At 44.8% G+C, this 23,669-nt stretch overlaps 1 protein-coding gene across 1 annotated transcript in view; it reads left to right on the plus strand.

Annotated features, from left to right (window-relative positions):
- The first annotated feature begins 1,683 nt into the window (after positions 1-1,683).
- Positions 1,684-23,669, plus strand: part of BRF1 (BRF1 RNA polymerase III transcription initiation factor subunit) — a 202,258-nt gene continuing 180,272 nt past the window's right edge. Inside the window, exons 1-2 of the mRNA XM_035104684.2 lie at positions 1,684-1,916; positions 13,621-13,698. Of these exons, the coding sequence (XP_034960575.2) occupies positions 1,721-1,916; positions 13,621-13,698 (274 nt within the window). The 5' untranslated portion in view covers positions 1,684-1,720. The remainder of the gene's footprint in view (positions 1,917-13,620; positions 13,699-23,669) is intronic.

Here is a 23,669-nt window from a genome sequence, read left to right on the forward strand (position 1 = left end):
CTTAGGTACACATAACTACGGTACACATAACTACGGTAGGAAGAAAATCAACACAAATGAGCATTGTTTCTTAATCTTTCTATCTTTGCAGAGGCTTTGTTTATTCAGTGGTGAGGAAAATATACTCTTCATGCTCAGGGGCTCTTTATTTTTCAGATATCATGGAGTATTCCATGCTGTGAATGAAATCAGCAACCCAAACGAAGGCCTGTCTTTCTAGTGCAACACTCCCCATACCTTCATTTTCCACAGCAGCAATCCAGACTCCTCTCTGGGAAGGGCACCGATTGGGGGTGAAATTCTAGTTCAAGAAGGAAGTAAGCCCCACACTTTAAGAGTTAGGAAGCCCTTAACGTATGTCAAATTTGACATACATATGAGGAGAGCTGGACCATAAAGAAGGCTGATCGCTGAAGAATTGATGCTTTTGAATTATGGTGCTGGAGGAGACTCTTTTGAGTCCCATGGACTGCAAGAAGATCAAACCTATCCATTCTGAAGGAAATCAGCCCCGAGTGCTCACTGGAAGGACAGATCCTGAAGCTGAGGCTCCAATACTTTCCAGAGAAGACTCCCTGGAAAAGACCCTGATGTTGGGAAAGATGGAGGGCACAAGGAGAAGGGGACGACAGAGGACGAGAAGCTATGAACATGAGTCTGACCAAACTGCGGGAGGCAGTGCAAGACAGGAGTGCCTGGCGTGCTCTGGTCCATGGGGTCACGAAGAGTCGGACATGACTAAACAACAACATGAGGAATATACACATTTACTATCAGACCCCCCACAATTCATCAAACTATGGGAGCGGGAAAGAGGACTTTCTTTGTCAGCTCTGGCTCTGCTGAAAGACCAGCAGCTTTTGGCTCATTCCACCTGCTCATTTGCTTTTCCACCTTCTCCCTCCCACTCCTTTTTTTCCTTTAGTGCTGTGTCTTCCCCATTGTAAGCCTGAGAAGGCAGTTTCTTCGGACACCTGCAAGCTGCAATGTGACAACACCCCCACAACACAGCACAACTTTTGTGTTTGTGTGGCCTAGCAGCCCACAACACTTTGACCTTGGGGGATAAAATTAAACTGAAAGTTAATTGGGTTGGCCCCACCTCTCCTTTTCTTCTGTGAAACGCGGGGCAAGTTAAAACAGCCAATACAGAGCTCCTCCCCAAAACGACAAGCCACTAGCTAGACCTGCTTAGCAAGAACCCAAAATCTAACCAGCAAACAAATCCTCCCTTCAGCATGCCGGCCCTTACCCCGGGGAAGCCGAACCAGCGGCCCTCAGGCAGCTCCTGGACTCCATCTCCCGTCAGCCCCTGCTACCAGGTCGCGCTGGCGGGGGCTGATGGGAGTCGTAGTCCATAAGCAGAATGAGGGGGCCCATAGGCTTCCCACAGCCCTGCCTTGAGGCGAGAGGCCCTGCGAAACTCCGCGGGAGGGCCTAGGCCGCGGGGCGTCGAGAGGAGACCGGCAGGCCAGCTGGAGCCGAACGCGTCCCCTCGGCCCGCCCGTTCCCGGCGAGGGGAGGAGGCGACTAGGCCTCGCAGGCCTCGCGAGAAGGGGCGGCGTTTGCGGGCCGAGGTGGAGCCGGCGAGGCGAGCCGGCCAAGGCCCGTGAGGGGAGAGCGAGCGTGTGGAGGCGAGAGCAGGCGGGCGGAGGGCCGGCCCGGCCAGCGAGGCGGCGGCGGGGTTTTTCCTTGGGCCTGAGGGGAGCCTGAGGGGAAGATGCCGGGCGGCGGCGGCGGGCGGGTTTGCGCCGCGTGCGGCAGCTCGGAGATCGAGGTGGACTCGGCCCGCGGAGACGCGGTTTGCACGGGCTGCGGCTCCGTCCTCGAGGACAACATCATCGTCTCCGAGGTGCAGTTCGTGGAGAACAGCGGAGGAGGGTCGTCGGCCGTCGGACAGTTCGTCTCCCTCGACGGTGGGTGAAGGAAGGGATAGAAAAGGGGATGCAGAAGGGGAAGCCGGCATGGGGCAAGGAGGGCTGGCAGGGCATGTGGGGCAGGGGTGTGTGTGAGCTGGGTTGGGGCATACCCTTTTGTGAAAATACGGACGTCCTATTCCATATGAAGAAATCATTATTATTATTATTATTATTATTATTATTATTATTATTATTATTATTATCACCACCACCACCACCACCGTCATTGCTATTCCATATGAAGAACTGTTGTTATTTCAGGATTTATACCCCATACACCTGACCCTGTTGCCCCAGCCACTCTGGGCAGCTTACAACATACATAAAAATGCAACAAAACTTTCCTATACAGGACTGCCTTTAGATTGCTCTGGGACCACATAACTCCATACCCTCCAAAATTTCTCCAATGAAAATAAGGATGTCCTATTAAATAATAATAATAATAATCATCATCTGACTGGGTTGCTCCAGCCACTATGGGCGACTTTTGGTATATATTAAAACATAACAAAACATCAAATATTAAAAAAAACTTCCCTATGCAGGTCTGCCTTCAGATGTCTTCTAAAGGTTGAATATTTACTTATCCCCTTGGTTCAGGGGTCACAGAACTCCGTACCCGCCAACATTTCTCCAAAGAAAATAGGGGTGTCCTATTAATAATAATAATAATAATAATAATAATAATAATAATAATAATAATAATATTTATATACCCTGTCCATCTGACTGGGTTGCTCCAGCCACTCTGGGCAGTTTCCAATATATAAAACATTGAACATTAAAAAGCTCCCCTATGTAAGTCTTCCTTCAGATGTCTTCTATAGGTTGTATAGTTATACTTATTCCCCCCCCCCCAATAACTCCATATCCTCCAACATTTCTCCGATGAAAATATGGACATCCTAAGGAAAAGCGGGACATTCCAGGATCCAATCGGAAACAGATTCTGTAAATCTTCTGTAAATCTGGGACTGTCCTGGAAAATTGGGACACTTGGAGGGTCTGCTGGGGGTCTAGTGTCCAGGGTGTGTGTGAGAGAGATGGTGGAATTACAGTGGTACCTCGCAAGACGAATTTAATTCATTCCACGCGTCAATTCGTTTTACGAAAAATTCGTCTTGCGAATCGCGGTTTCCCATAGGAATGCATTGAAACTTAATTAATGCGTTCCTATGGGCAAAAAAGCTGCTTGCCGGGGCTTGTCGCCGCCTGCCTTGGCAAACCCCGGCAAGCAGCGCCCACTGTGCTTCGGCTCCGTCCCGGGGGTTTGCCAAGCAGGTGGCGACAAGCCCCGGCAAGCAGCGCCCGCCGCGCTTCAGCACTGGGGGACGGAGCCGAAGCGCAGCGGGTGCTGCTTGCCGGGCTTTGCCAAGGCAGGCGGCGACAAGCCCCGGCAAGCAGCACCCGCTGCGCTTCGGCTCTGTCCCCCCGGCTTGTCGCCGCCTGCTTGGCAAGCCCCGCGGAACTAGCTGTAGCGCAGGAAGAAGGCGCCTTCCCGCGCTACATTCTATGGCCGCGCTTCACAAGACGAAGCGGCGGTCCTAGAAAACCTCGTCGTCTTGCGAGTCCCTCGTGCAACACAAAACGCTTTTGTCTTGCGAGTTTTTCGTTGCGTGAGGCATTTGTCTTGCGAGGTACCACTGTATTTATTATTTATGTTTATTATTTATTAAATTTGCATACTACCCTACATTTGAAGAGCACAGCTGTTTTCAACATAGAAATGCAAAACGAGAACACAGAAGATTTATTTATTTATTTAACTTTACTTATTTGCTGAATTTGTTTTACCACCATCCATCCATAGATCTCAGAGCACTTAACAACATAAAAACACTGCAATACATGATAAAAACAAGAACGTCAGAGCAGTGTTCAAAATTAGCCAGGCGCTAGGTGCATTTTGCCCCTGGCTTTTGACCACTTGCGACCAAGTGAAGATGCCTGGATGCCACAATGGCATCTCACATCTCCAGCATCTGGGGAATCATGGGATCTGGAGTGTTTTCACACACTATTAATGCATCGTGTAGAACTTCTATCAGTTATATTTTATCTGCACAATTGGAATTTCTGGAACCAAAATGCTTTTTATGTGTAGCCTGAACAGGAGCACTCACCATTAAGAAAAAGAGGTCAGAATAGGCCAATATATATTTGGACTGTCCCTGGATCAATTGACTTTTCTTCTTTAAGTTCTCAGATCTCTTAAACTAGCTCAAGGTTGTCATCTGAACTAGCCAGATGTTTAACTGAGAATCAATCACAGTCAGTCCATCACTTGAAAAAGAAGACTTTAGAGTAGGCATCCCCAAACTTCGGCCCTCCAGATGTTTTGGGCTACAATTCCCATCTTCCCCGACCACTGGTCCTGTTAGCTAGGGATCATGGGAGTTGTAGGCCAAAACATCTGGAGGGCCGCAGTTTGGGGATGCCTGCTTTAGAGCCATCTTACCCCAAAATGGCAACTAGATATTCTGTTTTGGTTACTCTAACCTTGGTTTAACCATTTGGTGCTTCGCTTAAATATCTGAGTTTCTAACACTGCATCAGACTTTTTCAGATTTGTGTAAACTTAGGACTCTGCCTTGTCCTGAATCAGGCCACTGGCTTATCCATCCCAGTATTGTTAACACTGGCTGGCAGCATCTCTCCTGGATTTCAGACGGGGGTCTCTACCAGCTCTACCTGGAGATGCCACCGGGGATTCAACCTGTGCCCTCTTCAGTGTAATGAAGAGATGCATGCATTATTTCTCGGCTGTGAAAGGAATTTGGTAAAATGTGGGATGCTTTTAATGGCATACGAAAGAGGCTAAATGTTGCCAGATTCTTTGGAAGCATACCATTCGTTGACTCAGTTGATCACAGGTCATTTATTACTATTTATTTCATACAATTTATACACTTCTTTTTTATGCATTTCTTTGTGTGTGGGGGCAGTTAAAGCAGGTTTTTTTTTGGGGGGGGGGTTACTTTTAAAAAGGGACCCAGGTGGCGCTGTGGTTAAACCACTGAGCCTAGGGCTTGCTGATCAGAAGGTCGGCGGTTCGAATCCCTGTGACGGGGTGAGCTCCCGTTGCTCGGTCCCAGCTCCTGCCAACCTAGCAGTTCGAAAGCACGTCAAAATGCAAGTAGATAAATAGGAACCACTACAGCGGGAAGGTAAACGGCGTTTCCATGTGCTGCTCTGGTTTGCCAGAAGCGGCTTTGTCATGCTGGCCACATGACCTAGAAGCTGTACGCCGGCTCCCTCGGCCAATAAAGCGAGATGAGCGCGCAACCCCAGAGTCGGTCACGACTGGACCTAATGGTCAGGGGTCCCTTTACCTTTCTTTACTTTTAAAAAACAGGTTTTATCTGACTGGGTGAAACTTCATTAAAAATCCCCAACACATTTTGCTGTTATACCCTACCTTTTCCCTAAGGCTGCATGTGTTTCCTCCTTCTTGCAAGACAATCCTGCGAGGTAGGCTAGGAGGCTGAGAGGGTATTATAGGGTCACTGTAAGAGTTATGGCGATGGCCATGTAGGGATTTGAACCTGTCTCCCTGGATGTTAGTTGGCCCTTTAACCACTAGGCCATGCTTGTTTGCAAATGAAGGATTCTCTTTGAATCACTGCTGTTGTAAGAAAGATGAAGACCAGTCTTCTTTCCCCAATGCTGCCCCTGGCCTAAAAAAGTATTTTTAAAATGTCTGTTGTGTGTGTGTGTGTGTGTGTGTGTGTGAATGAATATCCCATTAACAGCACAGCAGTGGTTTGTGAAATCTAATTTTCCTTTTGTCCCTCTGTAAAGGTAAAGGTAAAGGGACCCCTGACCATTAGGTCCAGTCGCAGACGACTCTGGGGTTGCGGCGCTCTTCTTGATTTACTGGCCGAGGGAGCCGGTGTACAGCTTCCGGGTCATGTGGCCAGCATGACTAAGCTGCTTCTGGTGAACCAGAGCAGCACACGGAAACACTGTTTACCTTCCCACCGGAGCGGTACCTATTTATCTACTTGCACTTCGTGCTTTCGAACTGCTAGGTTGGAGGAGCAGGGACCGAACAACGGGAGGTCACCCCATCACGGGGATTTGAACCACTGACCTTCTGATCGGCAAGCCCTAGGCTCTGTGGTTTAACCCACAGCACCGTCCCCTTTGTCCCTCTGTACCCTTCCTTAAAAACCAGACACACAGTGTTATGACTTCAAGGCAATTCAGGCAAACATGTTCCTTTTAAACCACACCTTTAACAATTGATGGCGTTTTAGAGTGAGTGGGACGTTTTAATGTCTTTCCTCTCTGAATGTTTATATGTTTTTAAAAATTGTTTTTGACATTGCTTTTCATTGCCGTGGCAAAAAAGACTAATAAATCTAATTAATAATAATACTAATAATTAAAAGGATTGGAAGCTTAATATGCAAAGGTTCAGAAAAGGGCAACCAAAATGATCAAGGGGATGGAGCGAACTCCCCTTGGACATGCAGCGGCTTTTGACACCATCGACCATAACATCCTTCTGGACTGTCTAGAGGGGTTGGGAGCTGGGGGCACTGTTATACAGTGGTTCCGCTCCTTCCTCCTGGGCCGTGTTCAGAAAGTGGTGGTGGGGGATGAGTGTTCGGACCCCTGGGATCTCACTTGTGGGGTGCCTCAGGGGGTTTGGGCTGGGTGTTCATCAGTATGCGGATGATACCCAGCTCTACCTCTCTTTCAAATCAGAACCAGTGAAGGTGGTGAAGGTCCTGTGTGAGTGCCTGGAGGCGGTTAGAGGATGGATGGCGGCTAACAGATTGAGGTTGAATACTGACAAGACAGAAGTACTGTTCGTGGGGGACAGGAGGCAGGCAGGTGTGCAGGACTCCCTGGTCCTGAATGGGATAACTGTGCCCCTGAAGGACCAAGTGCGCAGCCTGGGAGTCATTCTGGACTCACAGCTGTCCATGGAGGCGCAGGTCAATTCTGTGTCCATCTATCAGCTCCATCTGGTACGCAGGCTGAGACCCTACCTGCCTGCAGACTGTCTCGCCAGAGTGGTGCATGTTCTAGTTGAGGGAACCAGGCAGAGGGCCTTCTCGGTGGTGGCGCCCGTCCTGTGGAACGCCCTCCCATCAGATGTCAAAGAGAAAAACAGCTACCAGATTTTTAGAAGACATCTGAAGGCAGCCCTGCTTAGAGAGGCTTTTAATGTTTAATAGATTATTTTATTTCATTTTTCTGTTGGAAGCCGCCCAGAGTGGCTGGGGAAACCCAGCCAGATGGGCAGGGTATAAATAATAAATTATGATAATGATGCAGGGTCTGGGACTTTTTTCGCTCAGCTTTATAGAAGGCGAGTAGCAGGTGACATGATGCTTATAAAATTATGCGTGGCATGGAGAAAGCAGCTAGAAGAAAGTTATTTCTCCTTTTCTTATAACAGAACTCATGGACACCTAATGAAGCCGATGTTGGAAGATTCAGGACAGATAAAAGAAAGGACTTCTTCATGCAGCACATAATTTAACTATAGAACTCGCTCCCACAAGAGGCAGTGATGGCCACCAACCTAGGAGGCTTTAAAAAAAAGCATTAGACAAATTCATGGATGAGAGGGCTATCAGTGACTACCAGCCATGATGGTTGTGCTCTGCCTCCAATGTTGTAGGCAGCAATGTTGTAGGGTGGTGGTGGTGGTGGTGAGGAGAGGGCTCTTGTGCTTGAATCCTGCTTGTGGTTTTCCCACAGGCATTTGGTCAGTCACTGTAAGACTAGGATGTGATCAGCCTCCATAGTCACTTACCGATTCATAGTTAAAACCCTGTTTATGGAAGAAAATCTTCCATAAGGGGATCACCAAAGAAGAAGGAAGAATATTTATGCCAGGAACTTTAACAAATTGCACATTTTTTCCCATTCCCAATGAGTTGAGCAGGAAACAGGTCACTTTCTATTCACAAGATGGGATTAACAAGTAGGCGCATTAAGAGTAGTGCCTTGGTTCTCGAACTTAATCCGTTCCGAGAGTCCGTTCGACTTCTGAAAACTTCTGACTTCTGAAAACATTCGAAAACCAAGGCACGGCTTCCTGCACTCAATCGGAAGCCGTGTTGGACGTTTGGCTTCCAAAAAACCTTCGTAAACCGGAACATTTACTTCTGGATTTGCGCCGTTCGGGAGCTGATTTGTTCAGGATCCAAGCGGTTCGAATACCAAGGTACCACTGTATAAAATATTACACTCCATAGCCCCTGAAACTTTCACTGTACTATCATCTTTTAGACACTGTCCAATGCCCGTTTATAGCATATGAGGACAGAAAGGGGGAAAACTGACACCCTCTCTCTAGTACAGTTCCCTGTTGTGCCAGTTCCCTGTTGACGAAGACGGAAGGCTCCTGTGGCTTGCTCTTCACCTACAGTGTTTTCTAGTTACTCAGGAAAGCTTGAAAATATGGGCAGTTTCCATGAAATGGATGGTGGTCTTAGATACCTCTGCTCATATGGAAGCATTGCTCTGTGCTTGCCATACAAACCCCACCTACAAAACCCCAAGTTCGGTTCCGGTTTCCGCCTGCAGGAATGGCGGACCTGTTTTCCATCTCTCTGACCTTCGTAAGGAATTTGGCGGTTGCTAGGGGAGTAAATGGCAACCCCCTACCCTCTCCGGGGGTTACGGAGAGGGGCCGCTGGCCCGCGATGCCCCCAGACCCACTCCGACTGTTTTTGGAGTGGGGGGAGCTTGGGCTGTGCACTTACGAGGGCCAGGACTCCCGGACGCTAATCTGCATGGCGGGGATTTCCATGGTTAAAGAAGATAATTAGGCTTAAATCTATGGACATACTTCAGAAGGAGGGGAAGAAGCGCTGTTTACTGCTGAGAAATTTATGCTGCTGAGGGAGAGGAGTCAAAGAATGTACTGCATCTGGAAGAAGGATTGATGGGGACGGAGCGATAAGGGAAGTGAGTTTTTATTTTTTTTTTCTTCATATTGTTGCCTCGTACCTTCCCGGACGCGATGTCCTGGCTTGTTTGGAGTGAAAGAGAAGCAAAAGACTGTGTGAGTTGAACCTTATAACTGTTGTTACTGAGCATATTTTTTAAAGATGTGGAGTTGCCGATGAGAAAAGCCCCCCCCTAGTCGGACGGAAGGAGTTCTGGACGCGTTCGGAGGATTTATGAGCTGTGACGCACTTTAAATTGGAGCAGCGACCTGAAGCTAAGTTCAGCTATAGGGCAAGGAGATCCATTAATTTACCAAGAGTTTATGGTTTGATGTTTGGGTCTCCTGCCTGGAAAAGCTGTAAATTCTATAATGATCGTAAATCTTCATGGCTATGAGAGAAAACGAAAGTGATTTGAGTTTTTTAAGATGGCGCTGCTTCGAGCTGCTTCGACGCAACAGGGAGCTCCATTAAGAAGATTTATGGGGAGGCTGGACTGATTAACTCACACAGGAGAAAGAACATCTGTGAAACTTTGTTTGATATTTATCTCAGCAGCTGGGAAACAATCGGATGAAAGTGGAAAACATCTATGTGACTGTAAGGGGAAGATCTGGATTATTATGAACTTGGAGGACGATTTGAACTTTAGAAAAAAGACGGCAGTGGACAGTGGCGAGGAATTCCCAATTTCTTGAAGCATGGGAACCCAAATAAAAAATTCTTTAGATGATTTGGCATAACATTCGGTTTGATTGATATATATATGTGTATAATTTGAAATATTGAATGTGATATAATTGGTTTTAATTGGAAAATTAATAAAAATATTTTTTTTAAAAAAAACAAAACCCCAAAGTTCGGCTTATTGATGAATTGAAGTCAGGCAACTTAAAACTAGCTTGTACCCCTGAGTACTGGTAACTTTTATTTCTTAACAGTGATGCCAAAACTGCTGAAGATGTTAGCAGTCTTCTACCATCTGTTTCAGTAATATTTTACAGAACTTGAAAGAGACATTGCCATGTTTAGACTCCAGAAGCATCCTTCCATAAATTATGATTCTGTTTGTTTTCAGTGGGAGATAGAATGCAGAATTCACTTTATACGTTGGTTGTCAATGTGACCCACTGTGGCCATTCCACCGGCTCATTAGGTAACCTTATAAAAGAGCTGGGACCTGAAATTGTTTGTTCTTCTCTTCTCTTGCTAATCCTTTTGTAGCGGTCTTGGATTGATAATGGCTTACACAAATTATAAACTGCCTTGAGTGATTTGGCGGAAAAGTGGTATACAAACGCAATAAGTGAAGTACTGTAAATAGAATCGTATTACCCCACACCCCTAGCCACTCTCCATATCACTCTGCAAACTTCCACATGTCTTTTCAGATGAGCGTATTTCTTAAATAAACAGAACAGCCCCAGCCTTCTGTTGAGTGGCTCATTCTCTGATAAAGGGTTTCAAGTGTCAGATAAGCTCAGGGGTCAGCAACCTTTTTCAGCCGTGGGCCGGTCCACTGTCCCTCAGACCATGTGGTGGGCCAGACTATATATTTTTTTGGGGGGGGGAATGAACAAATTCCTATGCCCTCAAAATAACCCAGAGATGCATTTTAAATAAAAGCACACATTCTACTCATGTAAAAACACCAGGCAGGCCCCACAAATAACCCAGAGATGCATTTTTAAATAAAAGGATACAGTCTACTCATGTAAAAACATGTTGATTCCTGGACCGTCTGTGGGCTGGATTGAGAAGCCGATTGAGCTGCATCCGGCCCCCGGGCCTTAGGTTGCCTACCCCTGGATAAGCTTGACTGATGGTGGTTGTTGTTTCTGCTATCCTAAAGCTCAATCATGCTGTATTCTAACGCAGAGTTTACTGCAGACATTGCTTCTCTGAGGTTCCTTATAGATTGCCTTCCGAAAGCAAGCGGGGGTGGATGGTCATGCAGAAGACGCCCTCATTTGTGGGTTATTTTAGTAGAGTAGGACTTGTACACAGACTGCCACTGTTTATGCTTACACATCCAGCCATTAGAACAGGGGCAGGGAACTTGTGAGACCTCCAGAAGGTGCTTGACTGCAGCTCCCATCTTATTGGCGGTTCTGGCTGGGGTTGATGGGAGTTGGAGTCCAAGAACTTCTGGAAGGCACACAGGTTCCCCACAGAAAAATAGCAGCTTTCCAAACTACAGGTGGTCTTAGGACAGAAAGATTTAATTGGCACGAGCGCATTTCCTGCCTATAGTCCTATCATGAACTTTATCTTTCTTTATTAATTGTTACCTGCCTATCGTCATATTACAGACTTCCGTGTCTCAGGAGTCATGTGGGCAAAACAGATTGTTGGAATCATGTAGGAAAGATGCTGCCCCTTATCATGGAAACAAATAACTTTGCCAGGGAAGGTGCACAGCCTACGAGTGACTTTCTCATTGCATCTTTCATGGCTTCCTCCAGGTGTCAGTCTTGTATCATGCATCAGGGCTAAATCTCTTTCTGGCACCCTTGTCCTGTATATGCTGCTTTCACGACAGCAACAAAGGCTTGCTTGAGATGCTGCAGAGGATAGTTTGGCAGTTATGAAAATGCTGAATTGTGCACTTTGTGACTGCATTGATTCCCCCCCTTGCTTTTTATAGAGTTGTATTTCATCCAGAGAAGAACCTCAGAATCTGACTCCCACTGGGGTGATACCTGGGAATAGAAGAGGGGTGGGGTGGGGGTATGTGGAGAGAATGGGCTTGACAGAATTTGTCTCTACTGGACAGTGTTCAGATCTGTTTACTTTCCTGTAAAATTGCTTGACAGCTGAATGGTAGAAACTGAGAATAGCCGTCTTTTAGCAGTAGCTTTTGACTGGAAACCTCAGACTGAAAAATTTAAGATTCTTTGCATTTGTTGCTATCTGTTTGCAGATACAATGGAACTGAAGCATCTAGCTTTTGTATCTTAAGTCTCCCAATGTAGCCAGTGTAATCCATGGTTATCTCACTGTTGGTTGGACCCTTTCTGCATGAGTGACAGACTGCATTATAAGTGTGCAAAGTACCAGATATTACAGGTTTCCTTCCTTGTTTTAGTATGTGGCATTTTTCTCTTTATAAGAGTGCAGTGGTGAAAATATTACTTAAACCCCCACATATTCTCTTGCGGTAGAAAAATTAATATTCCTACCATAGTTACTTCCGCATCATCAGCTTCCTTGGCTCAATAGTTCTGATAAATAAACCACTTTTTAGCACAAATTGTTCTGTTGTCAACTGGGATAAGTCTGAAACTTGACATGCAAATGATTTCCAAAAAAATATATATGCTGAAAGGTGTCTGGATTGACACCTTTCATAAATGGCATAGAAACCAGAAATGTGTTTTTCATTTTAATTTTTTTCCTTCTGACTGGACACATCACCTTGGAATGGGTTCTGATGGCTCCTGGAATAATTTATTTGTTGGGGAAAAAACTTTTAGTCTTGCACCCATGCACTTTTAGCCTTGCACACCATGCAGTGTCATAGCTGGGCCACTACCCTGAGCTGGGGGAAGGCACTCTGTGTCACCGAAGGCACCTGTATCTCAAGTGGCAGCAGTGGATCCAGGAGAGCCCTCAGACTTTGAATTTGCTTCTTCAGAGGGAGTGTGACCCTGTCTGGATGAAGTGTCAGTGCATTAGCCCTCATCCAGTCCATTAATGCAACCAGGCACTGATTCAGCACATCTACTGCCTCACCTGCCGAAGATAAAAAGGAGAAATAGAGCTGTAAATCGCCAGTATACTGATAATAGCGTACTCCAAAGCTCTGTATGATCCCATTCTAGTAGTTTGTGAAACAGCATGGGGACAGAACTGAGGTATCTTATCGTATTCTGGCTTGTTCTTAAATTGGTAATCATAGTTTGAAGGTAACAGGAAACATATTCTTAGAGGCTTCCTGATGTGTTTGCTTGCTACCTTTTGGAAGTTTGCTAAACCCCAAAGTACTATAGTGGTGAACATGCAGTCCGACTTTGAAAACCCAGTAAGAATCTTTGGAAATGTTGGCATGTGCCCACACACTGTTTTTCTCCCTACATAAAAATGTAAGGTGTCATCACACTCTGCAGTTTGCATGGCCGCCAATAGGTACCCTGTTTTCCCGAAAATAAGACAAATAAGACATCCCCTGAAAATAAGCCATAGTTTGTCTTCTTGAGGAAAAATAAAGAGACAGTGTCTTCTTTTCCGGGAAACACGGTTGCTTTGCCAAATGCAGCATGAGGAATGGCTGGCTGGCCCAGGTAAGCTGTTTAACAGAGAGTGAGAAGACACTTCACACAGTTATTTAGCAAACTGCTGTGTGAAGTTCCTCTTCCTCCCTTTAAAAGGATATGGGGTGAGAGAGGAGAGGCTTGGGGTGAGGTATGGGGGAAGGTGTAAAGAGAGTCTGGTTGGTCAGCTGCGTGGTAAGGGCAGAGGTGGTTGGATGGAGTGGGTGAGCAGAGCAAGCAGCGATGGCAGCCCCTAGTAATATATATTACACAACCTTTCAGTCACCCACTCTGAGAGCCTGTTGCACTCTGTCTGTGGTAGAAGCAGAAGAAGCTGCAGAAAGGAGAGCTCTTGAGTTCCCTTACAAGTGTTCTTGGATCCTTAATCAGTATAAGAGGAGCCTCTGTGTCTAGGACCACTGAAGTTTGTTAGATGAAACACTTACTAAAAGGGAGCCATCACAAGATTTATTGTAATACCTCCATTAATCTATAGTATTTGACAAGCTTTTTCTTTTTCGTTCCTTGCAGCGGCAGGAAAAACCCAAACAGTCGGAGGATTTCACGTCAACTTGGGAAAGGAATCGCGGGCGCAGACTCTCCAAAATGGTAACTTGTTATAATTGATTTAAGAACTAAAACTAAGGGGAAGGCTGCTCTGCTAAATAGTTCTATCCTAAAACGATCATGGGTTTGTCAGCTGCTGATTGTGGACAGTGTTTCAGAAAGGAGCAGCCATTTTCGATGGACAACTATTCTAACACCTTCTTGTGTGATGGGTTCTGTTGGAAGAGGGGGTTTACGTCAGGAAATTGGCACATGTCAGATTGATTAGATTGACTGGTGGCACTTCAGCCAAGCCGCCTTGTACCCAATTTCTCCAGTGCAGTCTCTGAACCCCACAAGTTTTCAAGCACTCAATAAACTTGCAATAGAGGGAGTTTGTTTCCCAGGGCATTGTCTGAGAAAACATGATGTAGTTACTTTCCTGATGCCAAATGGGTGTGGATCTGTTCGGTTTCTGGATGGGAGACCACTTGGGAAACTTGTGTATTCCACCTTGAGTTCTTTAATGGAAGAAAGGTAGGATATAAATAAATATAAATCAATCATTAGTGTGTAAAAGGTTGTTTTCAAGTTCAGGCTCCACAATTATCTTTGTACTGAAATCTGGCAGATTCGTAATCCCCCATTCCCATTATTTATGATGATTCCAGACTCGAAATGGAATAGATGTATGTATTTTCTTACAATCTGTTCTGCACTGGCCTCCTGCAAAAGACAAACTATGTGCTTTGGGAAACAACACTTCCTGCCCAAACAATCTTTAACATTGTTGTGAAATAAAATCACGGAAAGGGTGGGTCTAATGTAGGAACTTTACTCAGGCTAAGTAAGTCTTGGTCTGATCAATGCTCTTCGATAGAAGAAAGGCAGGACATACATTTAATAATAAATAAACCCTCGCTATTTCAACCCAACAAATGCTACTTATGTGCATCATCTGTTTATGGAGGCAGGCTTGTGCATTAGTGTCAAGAGCCAGATTAGACTCAGAGCCAGATTCAGACTTGGAGGGAGTGCTCTCCTGTTCAGTGCCTTTGCGTTAGAGAAGCTGGAACTTGGACTGCAGGAACTAAAAGTTACTGCTCTGTTGACAAAGCAGGGGCAGAAGGCCAACCTTCCATATTTACATCAGATGTAGCTTTCATACTGTACACCCGGCACACCCAAACATCGGCCCTTCAGATGTTTTGGACTACAATTCCCATCATCCCTGACCACTGGTCCTGTTAGCTAGGGATCATGGGAGTTGTAGGCCAAAACATTTGGAGGGCCGCAGTTTGGGGATGCCTGCTGTACACCGATCACATGGGCTTCTCTCTCTCTCTCTGTGTGTGTGTGCACATACTGCTTGGTATACTATGCCCATTATGATGCATACTTTATTCTTAAAATCCTATAGTGCAATTACTGTATATTTTAAATCAAATTTTATAGCAGAAAATGAATACTACATTTAAAAATCACAATGGGCTGTTTTTCTTATTTCCTCTGTATTTTGAGCTTTCTTTAGGTAGTTTGACACTGCTGTTATTTTCAGTGTGATACCCTTCATCACTTTTAGACTAATCTTGGGCGTTGTCTATTTTCTAATGTAAGAATTGGCTGATTTTTTCTCTCATGAGTTCTTGCTAGCATGCCCTGTAAGAGTGCATGTAACCTGATTTTTCTCCCCAAAAGTTTAGTTTCATAAAGTTCTGGTAGTTTCAGTAAGTCCCTTAAAATAGATAAGTAACCATGCTGAGCAATGGTCACTACAACTAGCCCAAAGATGTTCATGCATGTATTTTTTAAATGCCTCCAAATAAAATATTAGCTGTGTTGCTTGGGGCTGATGGGAGTTGTAGTCCAGAATATCTAGAGGGCACTGGGTTGGCAAAGACTGTCCTAGAGAGCTCCCTTGCTGGTGATTCCATGGCCAATTTAAACCAGTGGCAGGGAATTTGTGGTTTTCCAGATGTTGTTGGATACCATTTCCAAAATCCCTGAGCATTCACCATTCACTGGGGACTGATGGGAGTTGGAGTGCAACGGCATATGGTGGGCCACAGGGTCCCCATTGCTGATCTAAAAATTACTCCAGCCATGTTGGAGCGGCTCACAGAGAAGCAGCTTTTACTTAGCTAGTATTAGCATTTAAACAATTTCTTTGTTTTAAGAGTGTCTCTCATATCCTCAACAATGACTCCTAGAAGGAATCCTTGAAGGGTGTATTTCACTTCTTTCCCTATCTCTCCATTCCGTCTTCTTTTGGTGACAGGGGCTGTCTACTCCACGACACTATTAAACTGGAGTGCTTGGATTTAAGCTTGTTGAGTCCCACCAAAGTAAAACGCACACATGTCCCAGATACAGTGCTTGAAAGTAAAATGCTTTTCTAAAAGGTTGTATAAAGAAGCAGACTGCTTGCAGAATTGTCTTCTTTTGTGGCTTAATCTGGGGCCGCCTTACTGTCAGTGCATGGTGGGTATTCTCTTTCACTCGGTAGAAAGGAATGCAGACTTTAATCTGTGTAACAAGCCCTCCTCTGGCTTGCTGCCACTCTGTCTCTGAGAAACTCCTTTCCAGCGTGTGCAGCACTGTGCTGGCAGATTCCCCAGGTGCTGAAAGAACAGTCTGTATTAATATACACAGCACTGGGGTGGATGAGGACATTCTTCTGACTTGGATGTGAAAAGCAGTTGGCTGGCCATTGTGCATAATCCCACCTCCTTCCTTTTTGGGCCAGGAGCAAATGAAACTGTGGGAATGATGTTGTAATTTTATTTTCATTGGCATTTGTTGACAAGCGTTTTGTCAATTTGAAGTTCATGGAGCTTTGCCTGTTGACTTGAATGTATATATATTTAAAGTAAAGCACTGCCGAAGAGTTGGTTTGAGAGGAAGTATGTCTACCAGTGGAACCTGCTTTTTATTTTCAGTCATTTGTCTTCTTAAATCCAGTTTCCCTGGAAGGTTATGAGGAGTTATTCAGTCAGAAGATTAGTGATAGCGAACAGGCCCTCCTGCAAGGGACTAACATTTGTGATATTCACCTGTAATTCCTAATAGCAGGCATTCTGGGGCACACTTTCAGTTGATGGGGGCAGGTGTTATGGGCAATGGACCTGGTCAGTGCCCTCCATCAACTGAATATGCACCCCTGAGGGGGAGCGGGAACCACAGAAGAGTGCAAACAACAACATTAGGAGTTGTTAATGGCCTGCTTGAGACTTTTGGTTGTCTCCAAACAGCTGCCTGAGAAATGTGGTTAAGGTCAGAAAAGTGGTTGGGCATGAGAGGCCTCAGCATCCTTTGCGACATCAAAAAAAACTTCACAGGTCATGCACTCCTTCCTTTGCACCCTTGGCTCCCCCCAGCAGCAAACATATAGTTTAGCGGAGTGTTCATATGTACCGTAATTTATTCTGAACATATAAGGGTAAAATTAAGAAGTCAGTATAGGTGACTGTGACTGTGACTATGACTGATAACTGCTACGGTTGTGAACTGACAAGTATGGCATGACTGCCGGTTGGCTGAGGCATTCTAAGTTGTCTGGTCACTTAAGGCAGGTGTTGGGAACCTTTGGTCTTCTAGAAGTTGCTGAACTACAGCTCACATCATCCTTTGCCATTGGCCATGCTTGCTGGGACTGATAGAAGCTGTAGTTCAGCAACATCTGGGGGGCCAGAGGTTCCCCAGCCCTGACTTAAGGAACACTTGAGCGCCAAGTTGCAGTGCTGAAATTCAGACTAGGTCATTTGTCCTTCCCATACTGCTTATTGACTTTAAGTCTGCAAGCAATCATGTGCACACTTTCCTGGAAGTATGCTGAATAGAATTAGATTTGCTTCTGAATGCACTGGGACTCGCTTCTGAGTGCACATCTTTTGGATTTCTTCAGCCCTCACAATAAAATATTTGAGTGGGGCCAAGGCCCCCCCAAGTTGATGGGCATATTTCCATTCATATGGTGTGTGTGTGTGTGCACTGTGTCATGTGATCAGTTATGCGGAGCGGAGCTCACCTGGGCCCACACAATATTCAAGTTGGCACCCCTGCTTTATGGGTATACGTAGGATTGTCGCCTTAGAGAGGCAAGATGGAAATACTGGTTTAGCAAACCTCTGTTGCACCCTGGCAGTTTGAAAATTACCTGGAACAGAAGCTAGTTGAGGAATTGGGTATGGGAGTGTAGAGAGGGAAACTGCCAGAAACTTTCTTTGATGATCATGAATTAGTGTTCATGGGAATGAATGTTAAGTTTCTGAATTGCAACTTGGGAAGGTAGTATGTTCTTACAATCTAGTGCCCGTCAGGCACTCCATCACAGCGCCACTCCTTTAGAGAGCTAGCCTCAAGGACAGGCATACAGACAGGCTTCAGATGGTACAGATAAATGTAACTAGTTGGAAAATGTGGATGAGGCAAGTATTTTATTTCTTACAGACTTGAAAGTCCAATGATACAGCAAAGTCACTGAAATCAGCTTGCAAATCAGCTTGCAAATTGCATATTAAAATTCCACATCTCAATTTGCAGAAAACAGTTCAGAATCTTTAGCAAAGATTCTTTAGCAAGAAATAGACACATCCTGTGTTCAGATAATTTAAAAAATAAAGCACAGTTTAGAAGTGGAGATACTTTGGCCACCTCATGAGAAGAGAAGAATCCTTGGAAAATACCCTGAATGTTGGCAAAGATTGAGGGCACTAGGAGAAGGGGACGATGGAGGACGAGATGGTTGGACAGTGTTCTCGAAGCTACGAACATGAGTTTGACCAAGCTGCGGGAGGCAGTGCAAGACAGGAGTGCCTGGCGTGCTATGGTCCATGGGGTCACGAAGAGTCGGACACGACTAAACGACTAAACAACAACAACAACAACAGACACATCCTGTGTTCAGATAATTTAAAAAATAAAGCACAGTTTAGAAGTGGAGAAGTATACCAGCCACATGAGTGGGGCATCATCATCATTATTGGAAAAGTCCTAAACAATTAGTAGCAATTTGTAATTCCCACTATGTCGAGTTGCCCCACCCAGTATTTTCACAACCATCAGGACAATAGTGTTCCTGAGAGCTACAATATTATTTCTCTTAGCTAACTGTCTCTCCAATTTAGAACAAAACTTTGACATGTTTGTGCTAGGGCCAAGGCTAGACTTGGGACAGACAAGTTCAAGAGGGTCATACAGGACTTTAATTTCAAATAGATTATAGGGGAAAGGGGTGTATGGGGTAGTACCTCTGGGGAAGGGTAGTACCTTTGGTGAGGGATATTGTGCCCTGGTGAGGTCACTTCAGTGCTGCTAATACAGCGGTTTGCCTTTATCCCCAGATGTGCACCCCATTGTCTCTTGAGACAGATGGATGCTGACTGGCAACAAATATGGAATAGGGATATTAATCCAAATCCAGACCCCTATACTTTTTACATGTGATGGAATGATCTATGGTTAACAGATGCTTGCTTACTTCATTTATTTGTTTAAGGAACTGGGTGTCCTGATAGTAAGTATTGGAATAACTTAATCAGTTAGGTACCTCTCCCCCACCCCCCAAACTGGCTTTAGTTCATCCTCACATTGTCATGTCATTCAAGGTGAAACAGATTTGGAGGAAAGGGAATTAAGATTTAATCTCGATCTCATATGTAGAGGTCAGTAATTTACCACTTAATTTAGCAGTTAACCCACCGTAAATTCCATCCCTCCCTCTCTCTTCCACCCACTTCATAGTGCTGGAATATATCATCAAACTTCCCAGTTTATTTCTCCCTTGGGGAATGCTAATGATTTTTAGCCTGTTTTTATCTTTCAGCCAGGTTATTTTTCCTGACTTGCTCTTCTTCAAATAAAAACATTGAAACTCTTTTATTCACATCCTTCATCCTGGAATTTCCTCCACTTCATTTTGGGCAATCTTTGCCCCTTGATTTTAATCTCCTGAAATCAGATCAAAGAACAGGTCTGATTATTTATTGGATTTACATATGGCCTTTGTACCAAGGCACCCAAGGGCAGTTTACAATTTAAAGACTAAAACAAATGCATTATATAAAATGAAGACTGACACAGTCCTCGCATTCCAACTGACTGGTAACCCAGTCAGATGACCACTTATTATTATTATTATTATTATTATTATTATTAATCTGATGATATGTTTGCTCCCTGGCCTGGGCTCAAGCCTACAAGCTTATTGCATGTTCCTGATCTCTTGACCACAGTTAGTATTCATGGAACATTTGTACCAGGCCACTTAATAATGATACAGCTGAGAGAAATGAGTCATGTAACCAAAACAGTATGGACAGTTTGTGCATATGAAGTGAAAAAAATAATGTTTTTCCTTCTTTTCTTTTTCTTAATGCAAGTACTTTTTAAACGAATCGGCAGAAGCATTCTTACTACATATTCCCCTAGAGTTGAATACTACGGTATGCAAAAATAAGAAAGCTATACATTTGGTGAAATTGTGTGTGTGTGTGTGTGTGTTTTCTTTTTGCTGCTGCTGCTGATAGTTCTCTAATGACATTTAGAACTTGGTAATTTATTTGCAGACCTGAGTTCATAATGCTTCAAAACTATTGAAGTTGATTAAGAAATACATTAGGAGGGTTAGATTGCTTAAAGCAAAATTGGAGAAATGCAGAATTAAAGCTGCAGGCCATTCTGTAATTTTAAGAGCAAGGAAGGTTGGGGCAAGGTGTGGGGAAAGACGTGGCATGGGCATGGAATTGGAATGACAGAATTAGATGAAATGCATTCTTATGGAGTCAGCAAAGTTGTCAAGTATACTGTATATAAACTGGTATTAATGGTTTATTAATTCATCTATCCTAATTTGTTGGAGGCAAAACATGGGCTGTGTAGTAATTTCTTGAGGATAACCTATTTCAGAAAATGGAAGAAGCAATGAGGAATATGACAGGTCTTGAATTGTTTCTGTCAAATATGGAAGGACTGGTGGAAAATGTGAAAGTGGCTGGCATCTTGAGTGGCAGTAATCCTAAGGAAGGGAGAGATAGTAGCAAAGTTGACAGTGAGAGTATTCATGCAGAAAACGAGTTAAAAATATAAAAATACAGTTATTTAGATATGAATGCCCCATTGAAGCCAACGATTCTGAAAGATGTTAGTGATCTCAGAACCATTCACAACTGTATTTGGGAGCCCATGAAGAACTGACCTTCTTACAAGAACTGACCTTCTTACCAGTAAAGTGATCCTTTTGGCTCTTCACAATCTGATTTTTTACCATCCTGAATAATTTGGTGTTATCTGCAAACTTTGCCACCAGGACATATGAACCAACCTGAACCCTGCAATAATCACCTGAGGCCCCTTTTCATGTGCCTCCTTCATAAGACTTCTGGAGGGTGGGAACCTGAGAACGGGCCTTTTCTGCAGTGGGTTCCCTCTCCGTGGGGTGGATTGCCTGGTGCCTTCATTACATATCTTTAGGTGCCCGGCAAAAATGTTTCTCTGTAACCGGGCCTTTGGCTGATTGAATGTTCTGTGGGCTTTTAAATGTGTTTGTGGGAGGAGGGGTTATTGGTTTGTTTTTGCTTTGCTATGTATTTTGTGTTCTTTTTTTGTATTTCTATGTTGTAAACTGCCCTGTGAACTTTGGATGAAGGGCAGTATACAAACAAAATGAAAGAAGTAGGAGATATCCTGTGGACTTCTGTGGGTGGTACTGGGAGAACCTGTTAATAATTTTTTATGCTTATTTTGATCTCATTTTGCAATATTTGCTTACTATGGATCTAAAGGGTGGGGTCTGTTGGCCAAAGTGAGGAACCCCATTGTCATGTCCCCAGTTTTATTTGTTCAAAGCATGGCTGATGTTGTTGCTGTCGTCAGTGCAGCCCCAGTGTTCCATTTCATATCCTGCACACACAGTGATTATACACAGTGCTCTTTTCCTTGTATTATGCATGAAGTCAAAGCTAAGAGTCATAAAGCAATTTCTGTAAGCCCATTAAAGTGAGAGCTTTTTTCCCTTTAGAGAATTAGATGTGCAGCCTGTGTGTTGGCAAATTTAGTGGCAAATGGGGTTTGGTTGAAACTGTATTTAAAAACACAGTTAACAGCATTAAAACTCCTGGAGGGAGCTGTGTGTTGCACGTGACCATACATTTCCTGCATGAGTAAAACGTTAACTCCGTGTGTGAATGCACACATGTCTGTACCCATTGTTGGGAGCTTGTCAGCTGAGCTAACAAAATATCTTAAGCCACCTCAAATTTTCAAGAAATTATTGCCTCGTATGGTTTTTATACTGAATAATACAGTGGCGATCTACATAAATAAATACCTGGGGGACCCGGGATGTTTCAAGATGTACCTATACAGTATAGCTCTTATTCAGGGTAAAACGAAAGCAACGACACACATTATGTCAAGCTGGTGCCCACTTAAAGAAATCTTAACTGATGAATTAGCCAAATTCATGTGATTAATCAGTTAAGGGAATACCGGTAATCCTATACACAATTAAGCCAGTGTAAAGTACACCAGATCCAAACTTGTTTCACAAGTGGCAGAGGGAAAACAAACCTTTAAAATAGGGTTGGAGTTACACCAGTATGTCCGCAGTTAAAGTTACACCAGGTTGCCAGGTACATGACCAAGCTGAACAGGCTTGGGATCCCACTGATGGGGAGTTTTGCCAGCATAGCCTGGCTGCATTAGAAACCTCCTGGCTCAGCCAGTGATCCCTTAAATCAGTGGTTCCCTATTGGCTAATTACTGAGGACCCCCTATTTCTCAAAAGCCAAGCCACGAATGCCCTACTTTTGAAAATTTTTATAACTCTATGCACTAGCGTAGCTATGAGCTTCTCCCTGTCGCCGCCTCGCCGCGCACAGCCGGCATGGGACGCAGCTTCGGAGACTTCCGAAGCCGCGACCCATGCCGGGGAAGGGGAGAAACGCTTCTCCCCACCCCGCTGCCGCCTTGCACACAGCCAGCATCGGACAGGGCTTCGGAGACCTTCTCCGAAGCCCCGTCCCATGCCGCCGCCAGTCCCCCCGAGCCCATAGGAACGCATTGATTAAGTTTCAATGCATTCCTATGGGAAACCGGGAGTCGCTAGACGAATTTTTCGTAGGACGAATTGAGTTCTGGAACGAATTAAATTCGTCTAGCGAGGCACCACTGTATATATATCACAATGTCTGAAATTGGAGATCAGGCATGGAGATGAGGGAAGGAGCAGCCTTGGAGATCTGGTGGATGGAGGCAGGAGAGGAAGTGGAGTCACCTGGTTTGAGCGGGGGGAAGGGGGGGCATCAAGCTGACACCAACGGGGCAGCCAGTGAAGATGCACACCCACTATGGCAGATGCTACTTTCCTGCTGACTGAGAAAAGCTGCTCTGCCTCAGTGCCACGGTGCCTTGAAGTGAGGGCAGTCAGCTGCCCTGTTCTCCATCTGTGTGAGGGAAGGCAGCTCAGATCAGCAGCATTATCAGCTGAGATCATCTTGAAATATCAGCGGTGCCTTGAAATCAGCTGCCCTTCTCTCACTCGCGTAAGCCAGGAGCAATATCTTGTTGCGTATTGCCAGGTCAAAATCATTATCCTGGTATGATTTCAAAACTGATTTTGGCCAATGTGTTGAAAAACCACACAGTGCTAAAATAGACCATGCAAAAATGACAAAAATTAGTTGGGGGTGTTGTAAACAAAACCTGCTCTTATTCCCTCATCTATAGGGTGCACAAGTGCCCTTATAGTGTCCTTTGTAGGTTCTCCATCGGTTGGAGAAAATAACAGAGGCCAACCAGAGAATATTGAGAAGCAAAGCAGGTAGTAAGCCTGATCTTTATTAAAGATCCTCAGACGGAGGAGAGAGGAGGAGGACCCTGAACCATGTGTGCTTGAAATTCCCTGCCCTGGAGCTCAAGACCACCCCTCCATACATCATACATGTTGTTGTTTAGTCGTTTAGTCTTGTCCGACTCTTCGTGACCCCATGGACCAGAGCACGCCAGGCACTCCTGTCTTCCACTGCCTCCCGCAG

The sequence above is a fragment of the Zootoca vivipara genome, chromosome 1, assembly GCF_963506605.1.
Source record: "Zootoca vivipara chromosome 1, rZooViv1.1, whole genome shotgun sequence".
NCBI lineage: Eukaryota > Metazoa > Chordata > Lepidosauria > Squamata > Lacertidae > Zootoca > Zootoca vivipara.